This window comes from Sebastes umbrosus, chromosome 13, assembly GCF_015220745.1.
Source record: "Sebastes umbrosus isolate fSebUmb1 chromosome 13, fSebUmb1.pri, whole genome shotgun sequence".
NCBI classification, from domain to species: Eukaryota; Metazoa; Chordata; class Actinopteri; order Perciformes; family Sebastidae; genus Sebastes; species Sebastes umbrosus.
In genome coordinates this window covers 7,180,623-7,200,341 of record NC_051281.1, presented here as the reverse complement: position 1 = coordinate 7,200,341, position 19,719 = coordinate 7,180,623, and the positions used below count along the sequence as shown (strand labels likewise).

At 39.3% G+C, this 19,719-nt stretch overlaps 1 protein-coding gene across 1 annotated transcript in view; it reads left to right on the top strand.

The window, feature by feature from the left end:
* pth2ra (parathyroid hormone 2 receptor a) overlaps positions 1-1,624 on the top strand; it is a 47,857-nt gene extending 46,233 nt beyond the window's left edge. Inside the window, 1 exon segment of the mRNA XM_037790971.1 lies at positions 1,024-1,624. Within this exon segment, the coding sequence (XP_037646899.1) occupies positions 1,024-1,410 (387 nt within the window). The 3' untranslated portion in view covers positions 1,411-1,624.
* Positions 1,625-19,719: the final 18,095 nt, after the last annotated feature.

The following is a 19,719-nucleotide window of genomic DNA, read 5'->3' as shown; positions in this document are numbered from 1 at the left end:
TGCTCTTAATGCATTGCTTTAGTTATTAGGCCCACACAGAGAATAAAGTTGAAACGTACCATTTCATCAACATGCTGACAGAAAACAGACAAACAAGCTTCCTGCCATAATGTTAAGTGGTGGAGATTGAAAATATGATGCGGGTGAAGGCAAACATTTAGCGAATGCAAAACCATCCTATTGTTTCTCGGGAGTTGGTGGAGACCAAACAACACGTTCTCATCCCAACTCGTCACATACTGACGCTTGGTCAGACCCCTCGGCGTCACTTTACGATTGCAGTAAACGCGTGCTTAACGTTGTGAATTAAACAAAAACACTTCCTTATTTTTAGGCAGCAAAACCACTTAGTTAGGTTTAGGAAAAAACAACATGTTGGGCTTAAATCTACTATGTTTGTTGAGTGAAAATGTGACTTGACGTCGTGAAGATGGGACACAAACGATCAGCTGATTGTAGGGCTGAAACTGAATGCTTAAAATCTTCGACCATTGCCATAGTAATCAACCTCCAAATCTATATTCAAATGCTTCCTTTTTTTGTTTTGTTTTTATATAAGTATGTAATGATAATGTATAAATCCCCAAATAACTGATGAAATCATACATTATTCATAGGGGTGCTTGTGTACAGTAATGCAACAGTGGAACTGTCCCGGAGCTTCGAATACCTTCGAATATTTCTCACAGAAGCTTCAAAGCCCAAAAAATGGTATTAGGAATAGCACTAGCTGTTTGTAATGTTGAAGTGAAACTTAACACATGGGACAAGAACAGCGGTCTCCTGCCAAAGAAGTATCAACAACACTGACACGAAAAAAATTAAAACAAATGAACCAGGTTGAAACAGCATTGTAGACACTTAAAATAAAAAAAAATAATAATAATTACCCTATATCAAATCAGGATGATCCAGATATTTGCAATACAATATTTCAAAATAAAACTCATATGTCGCACTGTGATGATAATTTTGTAATATAATTCTTGATATTTCTAGCCTTTGTTTTTCCCATCTCCACAGGTCCAGACAGAGATAAAGAAAACATGGACACGCTGGAACCTGGCGTTTGAGTGGGAGGGCCCGGTGGTCTGCGGCCGCTACCGTTACGGCTCCGTCGTTGTCGGCATCAACAACAACAGCACCAGCAGCCAGTCCCACCTGGCAGGGGGTGGCCTTTCCACGCGCTCCACCACGCTTGTTTCAAGCCGTGTTTATCGGAGCACAGGTACCCCCATGATCAGCATGCACGCCACTCTCCCAGGATACGTGATCAGTAGCTCGGATCCATCCATACCTGAAGAACCCGAGGACAGCGGCCCCAAGCAGGTGGACGATATCTCGCTGAAGGAAAACCTTCCTGTTCTTAGTACCAGTGCAACAGCTGAGGATGAGGAGGAAACGCTGTAGCAGTAGTCTAACGTCAAAACTTGCGGGAGAGACTGATGAAAAAGTTTGTAGGTGGAGCTGTGCCAACCCAATCCACTGTCATTCAAACTCTGAAGAAAACAAATGTTTGACTGTATGCATAGACTGTATATAAGAAGTGGACGTAGTCACCATGACGTCACCTGTTGCTTTGTGGACTGCCGTTTGGAAGCCTCGAGTTCGGCATTTTGGTTTTTGGCCTTTTTAGGCGACCAAAATGTTACAATTAACTTTCATGAACTGAAAACACACTGTGAAAGGGCGTAAAGTTGTAAGACGAAAACACGGACAACTCCCAGACCGGACAACCCCATAGTAGTGACCTGGTAGTGGTCATGCCACGTAGCCACGCCTTAAAGCATCCCCTGCTTTATGGTCTATTTGACTCTAAATGGGACCATAATTTACTAAATGAACATCATGCTGTATTGAAGAAGACTTCAAAATAGTGATTGAGACCATAAACTCATGTTTACAATGTTTACTGAGGTAATGAATCAAGGTAGAAGTAGGGTAATTTTCTCGTAGACTTCTTTAAAATCAGATTTCTTTTTGCAACCAGAAGAGTCGCCCCCTGCTGGCTGTTAGAAAGAATGCAAGTTTAAGACACTTCAGCAGTGGCTTCACTTCTCAGACCCGGAGGTTGCCCGCTGACAGTATGTACAAGTAATGGAAAAATGTCTTGAACCCCCCTTGTGAAAAAGGACATAAAATCCATGGTTAAAAAATAGAAAACCCTGCCGCAGATGTTTAAAAATGTCTGTTAACCTCTGAAGCCTCCACAGGTACACTTCTTACTCGCCATGTAAACATTTCAGCCTCGGTGTTAGATGTTGTTGATCGCTGATGGAGATGATTTGCATATGGATATATTTTGTAGGAGTGTGAGGTGCCAAAAGATGAAATGCAACAAACAGTACACATCTAAAATGAGTGTTTCAGCGTTGGTCGTTGCTGCATCGACCCTCTCACTGAAGACAATCATTTATCACCTTCAGCAGCTCTCAGGGAGGGCTGCTGTATGCTATAGTGCTCTCGGTTGCCAATAATAGAAAACTGTTATGGTCTGACTTTATGGAGATGTATTTCTGAATTTTCAGTGAAGTGCCATTTCCCTGCTGTGACCATGAATATACCACAACTGATGACAGTGAAGCCGGTAAAGAGCACACAGAAACATTTGAGAGAAATACATAGAAATAATATAAAATGGCGGAAACAGGTGGTAAGAAAAAAAGGCTGATGTTTTTTGTTGTTGTTTTTTTACTGAAAAGTAACAGCAGCATGATAGCTGTAAAAGAAAACTCCTGGAATGTGTCGATGTGATGAACCGTTATTCTTCTCAAAATGTTCACTGAATATGAACAAACAGTACGTCATTTTCTCCACGAGTTCCAGAGCTATATTTAAATGTAATTTACAGTAATTTACAGGAGTTTCTAACCCTCCTGTTGGCTTAATTGCAATTCCAGCCGATGACAGTATCTGTCATGCAAGAGGATGATGCGTCTTGATGAGTTACTGTCACGGACAAATTCATTGTGAACTAATGTGCCCATTTTGTGAAGAGAAACTTGCTACAGCTGCCAATGGAACTAAATGCAATGTATGTAACATATGTTTTATTTGTGATTATTACCTTGAATTGTTACAACTGTGGATTCACTTGCTATGTTTACTGCTTGTAAGCAAGGCCACAACATGTCAGTCAGTAGCACATACAGTTTTTATGGCACATCAAATGTGACATTGAAGAGACAGTTCATCCAAAAATCCAAAATACACATTTTTCCTCTTACTTGTTGCGCTATCTATCAATCTAAATTGTTTTGGTGTGAGTTGCCAAATGTTGGGGATCCGAAGCGATGTCTGCCTTACCTCGAATATAATGGAACAAGATGGTGCTCAGCTTGTACTGCTGAAAGCACCAAAGAAATTAATTTGAGAAACTCAACAGTAATGTCTCTTTCCAGAAATTATAACCCGGTTACTCAAGATAATCCACAGACCTGGTAGTGAGCAGGTTCATGTGGGAACTATTTTCTTTTTACAGACCTAAACCTTTTTGTTGCTTAAACCTAACCAATTGTTTCACACCGTTAACTATGTGGCATTTCATTCCTGCAAGCGTGATGATATACATATATATGAAATGTATTTTGGGTTCAGAAACATCGCCATTCAAAGTATTCGTGGTTTGCAGAAAAGTCCAACGGCAACATTTTTTCTGGCGACTGGGTTGCCAGCAACCAGTCCACACTCCGTACTTGTACTACGGCCGATATCTCCAACGCACTGCGACTCACACCAAAACAATCTAGATTGATAAATATGTAAATGTAAAAATGTGAAATTTACTCTCTTTATTTAATCCATCCTAGTATTAGGAGCAGTGAGCAGCTACTGTATAGCACCCATGGAGTAGTTTGGGCGTCCGGTGCCTTGCTCAGTGGCACCCCGACAGTGCCCAGGAGGTGAACTGGCACCTCTCCAACTACCAGTCTACAGTCCGTACTTTGTCCATGTGTGGACTGGAACTGCCAAGTCAAGTTAGCTACTACTGCCCCCTAAAAAGCACTACAGGTAAGAGGAAGAATATGTATTTTTTATTTTGGGGTGAACTGTCCCTTTAAGACAGCATTCAAATCCAGATATTTTTGTATTTTTGACAATCAACTATTGTGCTGACCATGAAGGGCTACATCAATGCTGCTTAAAAGGTTTTGTGTCTGCTTTTTGCTTGCATGTTTGTCAGTGCATTAGATGTAGTGCTAGTCACAAAAATAGGGTCTTTATTGTACACGTTCCTCTCCTGCTCCTGCAGAAGCTTTAAAAAAAAATCTACAGATTGTTTTTAATCTTGTCTGTTTTTTGTGCTAAATGCATTTTTTCCTCTGTGATATTTTTTCCTGTCTTTCTCTCTTTCTTTATTTCCCTTCTTCCTCCATTTTTCCTCCCTCCCCGCTGTTAACTGATGATAAATGTTTAATGTTTTCAACAACTAACTGTTGAGCTGCTCTTTGATATTCCAGATGTCAATTAATTGGACAAATTGTTTTTTTTACGATTCACTTGAAAAAAACAATAACCACACACAGTATAACATTGTAGCGAGTATAATATTTGTTTCAAAGTGTCATAAAACTCAGTTTTCGTGGCCTTCAAAAATAGTATGTATGTGTGAAACACATTCTCATCCCAACTCATCACATACCGCCACTTTGTCACGTCCCTTGGCATCACGTCACGTCCCTTGGTATCACTTGAGGATTTAGCAACAAAACCACTATGGTGTTCAAGACTGGTGTTTTGTTTACTAAGTTACGTTAATGACGTTTGTCACGTGTTTTGTAGTGACGGTTGTCATGTCACACTGTTATGTTGTTTCTGTACGTGTTTGACTTAGTTTACGTACTTATTTTAAGCCCAACCATGACGTTTTCCCTGAACCTAACTAAGTGGTTTTCTTGCCTAATCCTAAATCCGTGGGTTTGTTGCCCCCCTGCTGGTACTGCACGTTAATACAGGCGTGTAATATGACACTGACACACTGTCCTCTGGTGGACAGGTGGGTCTATTACACGCTTTGGCGAGATATCGGGTTGCAGTGCTGTATAAAATCTCGACTTTCTTGGTATAAAATTACCCGGATCTTCCGCCTCCATGGCCCCATAGAGCAAGCGCACTACGGTTTCCTTTAACCCCGCCTCCCCACCGCTTGGTCTCGGCTCGCTCACATGAGCGACAGTTCGTTATAACTCTGGATTCGGCCATTAGTGAATTTTACAACTTTTAGGACGTAATGATGTGTTGAGTGGGTAGTTGAATTTATACCTAAAAAAAAAAATAATCACCTATTTACAGACGTCTCTTTATGAATGTATATGGGGGTAAAAAGTCTTTTTGGGCCCAATGGCATGCAGGACGGACCCGAAAGTTGTAATTACACTGTTTGGCCACTATGGCAAATTGGCTAGAGTTATCCATAGTGATGCGTCGGCAATGTCTTATTTTATATGCAACATTTGAGTGTGGCTTTAGAGTTGTGGGAAGGCACCTTTGATGGGCTGAGTAATGGAAAGTAATGATTACTCCTGTTGTCTGTTCAGACCTGTTATTATTCAGGTCAAACAACAGGATCTTATACAAAATTGTCCAGATATTAGTTGGAAAAAAACACTTTCACAACATTTCATAACACCCACCACTTTGCAAAGTAAGGTGCCCTAAACAACCCTTGTGTTTAAAGCCATTACAGATTCTCCATGATCTGACGATCGGTCATAATGTTATAACTGACCCTTTCATAGAGTCATGTGCTCCCAGCTTGAGTAGAGGACATAGGTTATGCTGTCCACCTGAATCGCTGTGAGCACATTTCTAAACTGTTCAGACCCTTTTAGTGACTTCTGGCAGCAGCAGAGTGTGTCTTTATCTCTCTCCTCTATAGCCATAGGCAGGAATGAGTTACTATGGTTACGGGCTTCGTTGTTGCCAGGTCATTTTATCGGGGCTTGACCGTGAACAGTTTGAGTGTCGACCCGAAAATAATTGTGCCGCCTATTATGTTTACATTGGGTACACTCACGGAAATCAAACGCCAGCCCACAGATTTATGTGTGCCGCCGGGCTCTGCGCTCTTCCAAACAAAGCCATCGGGGGATATGCATCATTTGACTAATTTGACTGTAATTATGTGTGCCTTCACTCCACGTCTAATTAGCATTGCTATTAGGGATGCTTAAACATAATGGGCAGCAGGTGAGGAGGTTTAGTGGCCTGGTTGTATGTTTGCTATGAATAATTGCCATGACTAACCGTATGCAGAGTTGTGTGTGAAACAGATCAATGCCACCTACAGGTTATGTTGTATGCAAATATGACTACCCCTTCTCATCCACTTTGTTGTCTACTTCATTTCAAAGTCACACTCCGCCTCCCTTGTGGTCTTCGTCTTGCTTAATTGCAGCCCAGCTGTGGAAAAGAAAAGCAGAGCCACCCCACTCACAAACCCACAGTCATGCAAATAAGAGCCTTGTTTAGGCGTTCACACAAAACAAATGGCGATCCCATTAGCCAGTACGCCTATACTGTCTGATGTGTGTCTTTTTTCTCGCTGTTGTTTATAGTTCCAAATTTTATTTCAGTTAAGCATTTTAAGCACGGAAAAAACATATACAACACATGTAGGACTAAGAGTTTAGATGATACCATTTACATGATAAATACAGCCTGATCTCACAGAAATATGTGAAATGACCACGGCCTCTTAACAGCGCATTACGTGGTGGTGGTAAAGTAATGTGTCGGCATCACGGAAATGCCAATGGAAAGTCAATTAGGATCCTTTGTTGTGGTGGACACACCAATTCCCAGGTTCAACAGAAATATGTTTTAATAAAACGTATTTCATAGGGATGGCATAGGGAGGAGGTTGGGGTGGACAGCTGGATGGATGGGTCCAACACGGGACTTTCAACCAGGAGACGAGTGTTTCATGACCTGTGTAAAAAAAAACCCACTAACTTAAATTCAGGCAAGAAAACCACTTAAGGTAAGGAAAAACTTCATGGTTGGGCTTAAAATAAGTAAATAAACTAAGTAAAACACGTATGGAAACAACTACGGAAAACACTTCACAAACAAAAAACATGAGACATTCGTCATGTGCCAAACATCACTAACTTAACTTACAAAACGTACAATAAAAACACCGGTCTCGACCGCCGGTCTCCTGGTTAAAAGTCCTGTGTTTGTTGGGCCTATCCAACCTCCCCTCCCGCCCGCCATAAGTGGTCTTTCTCGCTTTTTATACTACGTCACTAACTCTTACCGTAGCATTTATACAGGGATGCATTTACACTGCAGTCCATACTGGATACGTGGCGTAAAAAAGATACACGGAAATCAAGAAAGGCGTATTTATTGCACGCTAAACGCCTTGCGCATTATCGGGGCATTTATACGCCTTTCCATGCGAACGGGTTATTTTAAATTCCAACGCTACGTAAAAAAGTTGCATAACAAACGTAGTTCTTTTAACCCAAACCATGATCTTTTCTTTCCTAAATCTAATCAAGTAATTTGTTGCCTTAATCTAACAATAAATTGTTTCCACGGTGGCGGCATTTAATTTTACACATTACGTGCCATGAAAGATCTGATAATTAGTGGTTATATAAGTTGTAGAGAAGAGAGAACGAAGTAAGGCTTTGAGTAAGTGGTGTTAGCTCAGCTTCAACATTAACCTAAATAGTTATTCCTCTAGGGACTTGCAGTCCTAATTACACCCTCAATATGTGCTTCCATTTCCCTGAGCATTTTCTTTTCATTCAGTGTCTTACTGAAGAACATTGTACCAAGCTGAATAGAGCTGGTCGGTGCTTTAGCAGCATAATGCTCGAGGAACTTAGACAGTAAGCTAACACACTGAATTCATGTTTTTACCATTTTGGGCTTGAAAGACATGTTCAGAAATAATCAATCCAGCCTCAGGCTCCACGGAGGTCTAGATATCTTGAAGTTTTTAACACGGTATGTCTTCATGACTGCCTTCATTCTGGTATGGACCATTTCACAGTTGTAAGCATTACAAATGTGTCACAGTTACAATATCGGCCTAGTGTTTCAGAGATGGAGAGAAAACGTTGCTAATAGTTTAGCTTAGCCTTCTGTTACTCGTAATTAGCCGTACGACTGCTGCTCACCGCTCACGCAGAAGGCTAAAGAGAGAGAAAATGTTACTAATAGACTAGACTACATTTTTTTCCATCTTGGAAACGCTTCACCGATATTGTAAGACTCTTTTTTTTACTTACGTAACGCCACTTACAGAGTTTTTTTTAACCCAAACCGCTATCTATTCCTAAACCTAACTAAGTACTTTTGTTGCCTAAGCCTTACCAAGTCGACCTTTTCCTAAACCTAACTAAGTTGTTTATTTGCCTAAACCTAAGGAAGTCGTTTCCTGTGAAGACGGAAATTTATTTTGAAAAGACTGTATGCTTGTAACGAGCGGAAATTGAGACGTGTTGCTGGACATTCGTAGGAAAACAAACGAAAAAGGAGGAATAACTTATTTATAAGATATCATACAAACCGTTGTATGAGAACACGTTGCCTCAAGAGACTGATTGTTATATAGGACAATATGTCTTCATTAAAAGTGAGACGGTTACATTTTGAAGAAGTTCAATTTCGCAGAAAAAGCTCCTCTGTTTAAGGAAGCTTTCTATAAATGTGAGCAGCAGATAAACAAAAACATGAATATTGACTTAACATCATAAAGTAGCACATGAGGAGGTTGGGGTGATGGCGGGAGATCATCAGAGAAACAGTGATAAGTGTAAGGCTGTGCACCTGCATATGATTAGATGCTTGATTGAATCATTGTGAAGCAAATAGCTGTTGCCAATCTGCCAATACAAGTGCAACTTCTGTGCTCTGCCTGAACTAATATTACGCTTCATTTCTGTTTGTTTCATCTATTCACTTTAGGAAAGTTACTGTCTCATCGGTCCACACAGATCAGCAATTGACCTCAGTCAAGCGTTAAAACGTTTTTGCTTTATTTCAGCTTTCTGTGTTTCCACTCAGACACACTTTAAGGTATTTACATTTTGATTGTTGTCTAGCCTTGTTTCCAGACTAATGTATGTTATTTGAATGCTTTTTGGCACTAAAAGCCCAAAACAATAATACTATTTTTGTAATATGTTGTATAGCAGTGCAAACATAAAATATATTAGCAGCAGAAGAAGAGCCTTGTATAATAGTATAGATTACCCTGCTGGAACACAGTCCATTCAGTTATTGTGGCTCCGGCGTGGTGAGCCAGACAAAACTAAAGGAAGTAGCAGAGAGATAAACATCACACTTATCAAATTGTATGATTACATGTTACATGGACGACAGCCTAACAGGACAACACGGAGCCCACAATATCTATATGTAATGTCTTTGTAGGGATGGGACTATAAATGTGCAGCCCAGTCGCACAGCAGTTTGTGTAATAGTCTTGAAATTGAAGGTATTGATTTATGTACATATAGACACCACAAAAACATAAATCAATTCTTATGTAATCCACGTAATTTTAAACCGAGAAATATAAAGAAGGGTGGATGGGTATTTCAGAAAACACCAGGCTTTCACCCAGGAGACCGGTGTTCATGTCCCCTGTGAAACCATTGATTGATGACCGTTGATTTATTTGTCACCTAACTTCCGTACTTAAGTTACGGCACTTACAGTTATTTTAAGCCAAACCACAATCATTTCCTGAACCTAACTAAGTAGTTTATTGCCTAAACTTAACCAAGTCGATGTATTCCTAAACCTAAGTAGTTTTATTTCAAAAAGAGTGGATCGGAAATTGACACGTGAGTCACGTGTTGCTGGACATTCATTGGAAAAAGCACGAAAAATATGTTGTTTGAAGGACATTCAATCAGGAGACCTGTGTTTGTGTCCCAAAGTGACATTTGTGACGTGTTTTCTGTATGTTTCTGTATTTAGTTTACGTACTTATTTGAAGCCCAACCATGATGTTTTTCCTAACCCTAACTAAGTGGTTTTGTTGCCTCAACCTAACAGCAGTTACCATCATTTTTTTGCGTCGTGTAAAAATGACATGGGAAAAGAGGCGTACAAAATGACACGCGAAAAGGTTAAAATGCGTTCTTATGACACGTGGAATGTCCTTTTAATGTTTGCATGATTTTATGTCAAACTTTAGAATTCAACACATTTTTCTTTTGTCATAATCTACTTCTAGGTTATGTTTTTCCTTTGTTTCATTCTGTTTTATTCATCAGTCAGGTTTAGTGTTTCCTGTTTTATTTTGTTACTCATTCCTCCTCTTGTTTCATATCACTTCACATCCTGCCTTTGTGTGTTTTCCCGCCAGTTTTGATTGTCTGCCCCGCCTTGATTAGTTTCACCTGTACCTTATATGGATCAAAAAGCTCGGGACAGAATCATTCTTATACAAATGCTGTTTAAACAATTTGCTTATAGTAATCAAGTAGTTAATTTTGCTTAATTTTATACATGACAACATATGGAAAAACATTTTAAATCTACGTTAGACTAACTTCAGTTGAATTTTTGTTTTGTTTTTTACTTTACTCCCATTATACTTTGCCTCACGGACCGTCTGCTTTCTGGCTGGATACCTGTGGCGCTGCTGTCTCCAAGTTTAATAATCAGTATAACTCATCTGAGATTAGCTGTGTAGTTTGTGCGCCCTCACATCAACATGACAAATGTCTGAGACAAAAAACGTCTTGCGATGTAAACAGCAGCTCTGACATTAGTATTGTAGTTATTGTAATATTGCTACAATTGTGCGAAACTGATGTGTGCATGTTGAACACTTTTGTCATGTGTTTCATTTCCTCTAGTAGCCTGCAATGGAGGTGAATGGAGTTTCATTTCTGGAGCTCAAAATCATGAAGCAGGTTAATAAAGTCACTGTCAACAGCTTTCATTATTTTCTACAGTGGAAGCTTAGCACTATTATCTTTAATCCTATCACTGTAATCTTTATCATTCCTTACAGATTGACTCAAAGCGTGTTTGTTTTTTCTTAGTAGGCTTTCAAAGCCGTTAGAAACACTCATTACTTCTGCAGCGTTCCCATGCCAACTGCAACACGTTTTGCCAAGGTCAGGAAAAGATGTTAAAACAACTGTTCTGCACTAAAATAAAAGTCTCGCACATCTTATACTGCAGCTGGCAGGGATAAAAAGTACATTTAAGAAATTCTACTCAAGTACAAGTAAAATGACCCCTGTGAAGTGCATTTATATAACTGTAAAAAGCAGGTCAGTTAAAATGCACTCTGAGGAAATGTACATTTTTAAAACGGGAAAGGGTGGGCATAGGGAGGGTAAAAAAAACAAATGTATATGATGTTGATGATGTTATATATTGCTCAAATGGAAAATAAGGCTACATTGTTTATAGTGCATTTTAATTTTGACATGTGAATATTGTCCACTTTACAGCATATGAAGTCTTTGAAAATTAAATCTAATTGTTAGAAAATTGCATTTTCATTTTGACTTAAATATTGTTTGCATAAATGGAAAATTAGGTTACATTGTTTATTTTGCATTTAAATTTTCAGATTTTAATTTACTTTTGAATATTGTACTCTGTACGGCGGGGTACGACTTTGAAAATTAAATGTCACACATTTTCCGTTTTCATTTTAATATGGTCATAGAACGCCCATACAAGAATGTAAAAATGAGAATTTTTACTCAAATAACACATACATATGTTGACAATTATAATGCTATTGTGGAATTACATTTTGATTTACATGATCATTTTAATAAAGGCCCCTATGGGCTTCCATACAGCTTGGGTAATTTCTGGTATCAGTGCTCTGTAAAAACAACATTTTCCTCTTGAGATCAGCGAGCATAAGAATTATTAGAAATAAAAGGTCACAAGGTGATTGGAGGTTTGTTGCTCACATTTGTTGTGTTGTCACGACAGAGGCAGGAAGAATGTGAAAGCCCTTGAAAGACCTGGCTCAATTATCTATCAAGTGCCTTTAACAGCCTCAGCCCTTCCTCTCCCAGAACACATGACAAAGACAGAAATAGACACAATGCGCTAAGTCTCCGTAAACATGCAGATGTCTCCATTAATTAGTGGGCTCTGGTGCGTCAGCCACAGTAATTGTTAACAAGTGCATAAAATCAAGGATGGTACCTCCGCCCTGCTAGATTTTCTCCAGTCAGCTGTCAGTGCTGATATTGTGAAGCGGAAACGCCTAGGGCCCCGTTCTCATTCCCAGGGCGTCAAACACCGAGGCTTTATCACGGCAGTCTGTGTTCGATACCGACGCACAAGCCACCCTTTAGTGCCAGTATGAGACACACCGGGCTTTCCAATAACCACAATGTAAACCCATCCACGTCAATATTAAACACTCAGGGAAAGTAAGCCGGAAGTGTGGGGACATAGTTCAGACTGGTCTCATACACTGTTCATAGCTATACCTACGAAAACCAATGCTAATTCATATATATCCCACAAAATGTATTTGTTATTAAAAGTCAAACCTTTCCTAAACCTAACTTATTAGTTTTCTTGCCTAATCCTAACGAAGTCAATCATTTTTATTGCATAAACCTAAGGAAGTTGTTTCCCGTGAAGACAGAAGTTTATTTTGAAAATACTGTATGCATGTAACGAGCGGAAATTGACACGTGTTGCTGGACATTTGTTGGAAAACAAACAAAAAAAGGAGGAATAACCTTTTCATAAGATATCATACGAACCGTTGTATGAGAATACGTTGCGTAGTTTAAAGAAGGAAAAGACACGCAGGGCGGGCGGGATGCGAGGTGGATGGGTACAACAAACATAGGGATTTCATCCAGGAGACCGCTGTTCGTGTCTCGTTCATTAAGTTTCATTATCATATTACAACCAGCCGTTCGGTTTCGTCCCGTGTTCACAACAACTACAAAAACAGATTAATTTTCACTTTACAAACAAAGTAGTTTTAAGCCCAACCACGATGTTTTGTCCTCAACCCAACTAAGTGGTTTTGATGCCAAAACCTAAAGGGGCGTTTGATGCCAAGGGTAGCAAAGCGGCAGTATGTGACGAGTTGGGATGAGAACATGTAATTAGCCTGAGAGGCCACACAAACACACAGAAAAGAACTGCAGAGTGCTGAAGCACAAAATGCATAAACAGAAGTTAAATAGCCATGGAAAGCACAGTCAACACTGTTCAAGAACTGGCCTTAGGGAGCTGTGGAAACATTTTGTCTGGAGTGATTAACCTCGTTTCGCTCTCGAGCGATCTGATGTTCTGGGACTGGGTTCGGAGAACGCTGCCTGCCTGAATGCACATGCTTTGTGGAGGAGGAATAATGGGGTTGTTTTGTATGGAACAGAGCCCTGACCTCCACACAATCCAACACAACATCCAAATGTAAACAGACATGTTTTAATATCTTATGGAAAGCCTTTCCAGAAGAGTGGAGGCTGTTGTATAGCAGCATATTATTAAGACTCATGACATATTCAACAGTCAGATATGGGTGCAATGTTGTGGTGTCCGCGTACTTCTGGATTTGTAGTGTATAGGACACATCACAATGGCTTTCTTTTCCTTTTTACGTGACTCTAAATCGCCCGTATAGGTGTGAATGTGAGCTTGAATGGTCGTCTGTCTCTATGTGTCAATCCTGTGATAGACTGGTGACCAGTCCAGGGTGTACCCTGCCTTCACCCAATGTCAGCTGGAATCAGCTCCAGCCCCCCTGCGACCCTGAATAGGATAAGCGGGTTACAGATAATGGCTGGATGGATGGATGTTCAGGTCAGGATGCCATGTTAAGTGGCCAAAGAGGTACTATATGTATACACTGGATTACACATAGTACCCATTAAGAACATGCACCTGTTGCTGGTGAAGACTATAATGTGGCTCAAGCACTTCCCAGTAGATGTTCTCCACAACAGTAAAGTGAGATTAGAGCCTGGTGCTTTACTGGTACGGTCGTCCCATGCTGACCCATCACATCCCCAGCCCCTGCAACATGCTTTGATGAGATACTGTGAAGAAAATCTATAAGGGGTATTGGTGAACATTGAAGTACTGTCACCTGTGAGTCGGATGCTGACAGCAGCACAATGTTTGCGAGCCGTTAATTAGGTGGCAGCCTGAGCAGTAATCTCACACATTAAGTTTACATATTGATCCACAGTCACAGATTTGAGGCGCGTTACTGCAAAGGCCGTGAGGGTTTAGGGCTGTCCCCCTGTTACAGCTGTTGCTGTCTGTTGGGCTTCAGTTTGCCATGTTAAGATTTGTGCATATTTTTTATGTTAAATGCAGTACATGTGAGGGTTTCTGGACAATATTTGTCATTGTTTTGTGTTGTTAATTGATTTCCAATAACAATTATATACATACATTTGCATAAAATAAGCATATTTGCCCACTCCCATGTTGGTAAGAGTATCAAATACTTGACAAATCTCCCTTTAAGGTACATTTTGAACAGATAACAAATGTGCCATTAATCGCGATTAACTATGGACAATCATGCGATTAATAGAGATTATATATTTTAATTGATTGACCGCCCTAGACGAGCATACAACCTGAAAACATAACGCCTCCGGTCACAGCTGTTAGAGGCATGAAAAAAAAATTGCTGTAAAAAACACAAGGAGCCTTGATTATGACCCGACTAAGAGCTGTTATATGGAAGAAATCACAGAGAAGATTAATGCTATTATATTCTCACAACAACATCAACATTGTCATCAACACATTATTGTTAATGTGATCAGATATTTCTTTTTCCTTAATAATTGAAGAGGTGTACAGTCAAAGGGGGAAATCTAATGTCCTGTTTCATTCATCAGGGTGAGAGATTAGAGGAAACAAAAGGTGCTCTGAGTCAGCTGTAAACACAGTGGCTTCATCAGCGATTCAGCCTCAAACCAATCTCTATACTGTTAATGATCCTCATGTTGGATTGATTCTCGCCAGTCTCTGTAGCAAACAGTGGTATGTCCAGGGATAATTGGTCTGAAACAAAAAAGCATCTCCAATCCAAAAGGGTGAGAGAGTTCATGTGAGCAGACTAATGAGCCCTGTCTGCACATTATGAGGTCAAGTCTGAGTTTGTGAAGCCCCTCAGTGAATATAAAAACCCTAGAAAGCCTGTCGTATTAAATATCTGAAATACAATATGGATAACAAAGAAGCAGGCAATTAATGAGGCTGGATGCACGTTTTGTAGTAGTCATGTTAGTGTGTATACCTGCGGAGACATGTAATAGAGGATGAAAAGCAGGTGTATGATCTCAGCAGCCATAACGAAGCTGTGAAGACCACCAGTTGATTGGTATAAAGATGAACACTCTGCAGCTCAATGTTGAACTGAAATGCTCCTATAAAATCAACAGGAACAATTTGGTTTAAACACAAGCAGGCTAGCATGATCTCGTTCATAGTGCAGTGGTTCTCAACCTATTTTCCTTGAAGCCCCCCCCCCACACATTTGTATCTAAGAAAAGCTGAACGTACGCTAAATTTCGGTGAAGAAAAACTGTCATGGTCATTTTTAAAGGGGTCCTTTGACCTCTGACCTCAAGATATGTGAATGAAAATGGGATCTATGGGTACCCATGAGTCTCCCCTTTACCAAACCGATAGAGCCAGAGCAACACGACCTCCTCTCTACGCCAAATAGATAGAGTGAGAGCAACACAACCTCCTCTCCACACCAGAATGGGCAGGTTAATTGCATGTAAGCCTCTGTCATCGGTGTATGAATGTTTGTGTGAATGTGTGTGTGAATGTGTGAATGCCGGCATTTAGTTTAAAGCACTTTGCGTGATCGGAGGACTAGAAAGGTGCTATATAAATGTAAGTCCATTTACCATTTACCATGTGTTCCTGAACAGATACTCAAGGGGGCTATAGATGAAGTACACAACAATATTTTTACTGAGGCCTCCTTCTGTTAACTCAATTTATGTGTTGCACTTTTACATCTCTATATTGAGTGATACATCTGAGGGTCACTGAACCTACTTAGCCTGAGGATATTTTGAACTGGCACTCCAGTAAAAAAAAGAGAATATTATCCTTGGTTCTCGTATTGATGCAGTCCATTTTGCTAATGTGCGTATACCTGCTGGCATTTATGTGAATCTGGACAGAGCTCTGCTACTAAGCCACCTCCCCTGTAGAGCACCATTTTGCCCCAGACAGGTTAAACCCTGAGCTGAGTCTGTGTCTGGTACATCCATGCGCTGGAGGTGCTTGTAGAGATATTATCCCTCACAGAGTGGTTCTAACCGGGTTCATAGGAGGTAACGTCCTCCATCTCCCATGAATATGGAGCGTGACAGTCTGGTACATTTTTTTAATTTGATTTTATTTTATTACTGTGTCATGCATAAATAATATGCCCAGCCCAAACGGGCTTACGAGACACCATTATTTAGAAAAAGACAAAGGCAGAAACCAGAGTAAAAATTACATATAATACTAAACAAATAAACCATCCTGACGTTTTTTCCAAGATTGAGAAACAAAAGTAGCCAACTTATAAGCATTAAAATTAAATAGCCATCCTATGTGTTAAGTTTCATTTACATGTTATAATCAGCTGTTTGTTCGTGTCCTGTGTTCACAATGCTCGGTGTTACAATCGTAGTAGTTTTAAGCCCAACCGTGTAGTTCTTTCCTAAACCTAACTATAATGGTTTTGTTGCATTGTTACGTTACGTTGTTATGTTGTTACATTATTTGAACGCAAACCATGATCATCCTTTTTCTAACCTTAACCAAGTAGTTGTGTTGCCTAAACCTAACTAATCGTTTCACAACGTTAACCACTTGGCATTGCGTTTCTGCAAACATGATACGAGAATGATATGAAACCTATTTTTGGATCAGAAACGTCCAATGCATTCAATCATTTCAGGGGTTTTTCACCCAGATAATTCTCCTGAACTAGGCTCTGTTTGCATTTTTTGCATTTGTTCATAACTCACTATTTGTCAGTTGTGCTTTTAACTTAATAATATGTATGATTACCATTCAGAACACACAAGAAGTCAGTGGGAGTCAATATAGCGTTTGTGAAATATCGGGCTGAGGATTGACCAATGTTCTGATCAGTGTTAGTGTTTTTGTATTGCTGTTGGGTTATTTATTTTACGGAGGGTTTCATGCTGTAAAAGTTTCTTGGTGGACAGCAGCCGGGTGCTGTGACTTGTCACCATGAGCTTGCCGATCATAGTTACAGCATGTAAACCAGAATTGTTACATATCTGTGTTATTGGTCTTCTCGTCTAACTCTTGGCAAGAAAGTAAATAAGCCTATTTCCCAAAATGTTAAACTATTATTTAAAATTACTGCCAGCCGTTTCCCAAACCTACTGCCAAATCTGCAGCTGGATTCCATTCATTTCAACACACAAAGAAAAAGCAATTTGCAGTGACTTGAAAAAATGTGATACAAGCCACCGTGACAAAGTCAGAATGTCCTTGAAAGCACATTCAAAAACAGTTTCCATATAGCAACTGCATTATCCTGTGTGAGTAATAATAACACAAAAAATTATATAAAGGCAATTAACACTTCACTTTAAAGGTTGTCAAGTTACTTTCAAGCCTTTGGCTTATCGTGAAGATATCAGACTAACACCTGCAAATCCACCAGTGTGGTCTTTTTAATGAGTTCATCTGGGTTGACACAGCTGAATGTGAGCAGCTGATCTTCAACAGTGGTGTAATGTAACAAAGTCAGAATACTTTATTACAGTATTTAAGTATTTTTTGAGAGTATTTGTGCTTTTTAGTTTGTTTTTTTTCTGTCAACTTTCACTTCTACTCCACTACATTTCCAAAATAAAATGTGTACTTTTACTCCGATACATTTCCCCTAAGCATCTTCGTTACTGGTTGCTATTGTAACCAAACAGTGGTCCTCGCAAGCAGTGCAAGTTACATCATTCACGTGATGCGCAGGTGCTCTCAAAGTGCTCTCAAAGCCGTAGTTAAGTTTTGATTTCCACTTAAATCCAGGCAGGCTGCATGTCGGATCATCATGCTACAAGCTAAACTTTGACAGCACTACTTTAAGTCTTTCAAGTTGTGAAGACCTCCTTTTTCTTCAAGTGTAATGTAGCCTCCACTTGCTTGCTTTTTTATTAACAGCATTTACTTGTACTTTTACTCTCAATACTCAAGTACATTTATCAGAAAATTACAATTCTTAAGTACAGTAAATATCAGTCAGTAATATTCTAATAGGTGACTTGAACTTCTACTGTCATATCCTGGTTAGATATGTATTTTACTCAAGTGTGGCATTCAGGTATTTCATCCACCACGTGGATTCATGTGAGAGTATGTCTAAAAGTTGACAGGCGAAAAAGTCAGCCTTGAGAAAGTACACAAAATGAAGAAATTGTTTGCTGAACATGCCTCAAATACGGCAAAATATGTGACTCTATGGGAGCACTAATGACTGAACTGACTCGTATTTGATGGCCGTGTTCTCTCGAAAAGAAGAGCAAGTAATCATCTGCAACGCCAGGATAATTGTGAGTCAGGACATATATTGTACTCACATTATGTTCCATGTTCACGGTGTTCTAGGCCATAATAACTAAATTAGAAGAAATGCCAAGGCTTATGTTATATTATAAAAGCTTCTTAGGAGGTAGAAACTCCAAGCATTTTGAGGAAGTTCAGGAGACTGTATGTGATGTACAGACAAATAATTATTATGCCCCTCAATCCGCCGATCAGTGTAATTGTTAAAATGTCAAAATGATTCAATTTTGTGATAATTTCACGAAGTGCAGTGAGACCGTGTTGGAATAGGTGGATAGATTCAGTAAAGGAAAACACTATGACAAAAAAATTCATAAAAACATGCTCGATTTTGATAATATTGTTGGATATTGGTGGTTTTAGAAGAGGTTTTAATAATTAAAAAAGATCAAATCAGTATTATAGTGCCACAGATGAGAACTCAGATAGGAACTACAGTATGAGGGGGAAAAGCTGCCTTTTATATACAGTATAAAATGTTGTTTGAATGTACTTTGGAGTTGTAGGTATTTATTGGTTGGTTAACGTTATTATTAACTAACCATAATTTGTATTCCTACATGGTGAAAGTTAACCAAACTAAACAGCAAACACTGCTCACACATTTGAAGCAAAATGGCACACTTCAAGTATATATAAAGCATATCATAAATCATGCTTTCTAAACACATTTTCTAATAATTCATAGTTTAAAGATCATGCAGATAAAGAGCTCAAGCAATGACACACAGTACGATCAATATGATTATTATTATATATGATCTTTATTATACATGTTATTTATTTAAACACCGTCTATACGAAGCCAGCATGACCCCTTCAACATGTATTTTCTCCTGGTCCGATGTTGCACAAACACCAGAGATCTTGAAAATATTGTTAGAAAATTTACACTGAGTCATAGTTAATCGAATAACACTTATTTATTATATTACACTTACTGTAAGGTGATGTAAATCTTAAACTCACAAACAACACCATATTCCACATATTTGTTTTGGAAAAATACACACCATGTAATGTACATTACTGTATTTACAATTAATCAGATAGTTCACAGTCATTTACAACGAATATAAGAAAATCAGAAAATATCACATTTCAACTGATAGCTGGCACTCATATCAAGCACGTTCATTTCCAGCAGTTGATCAAAGAAATGTGACG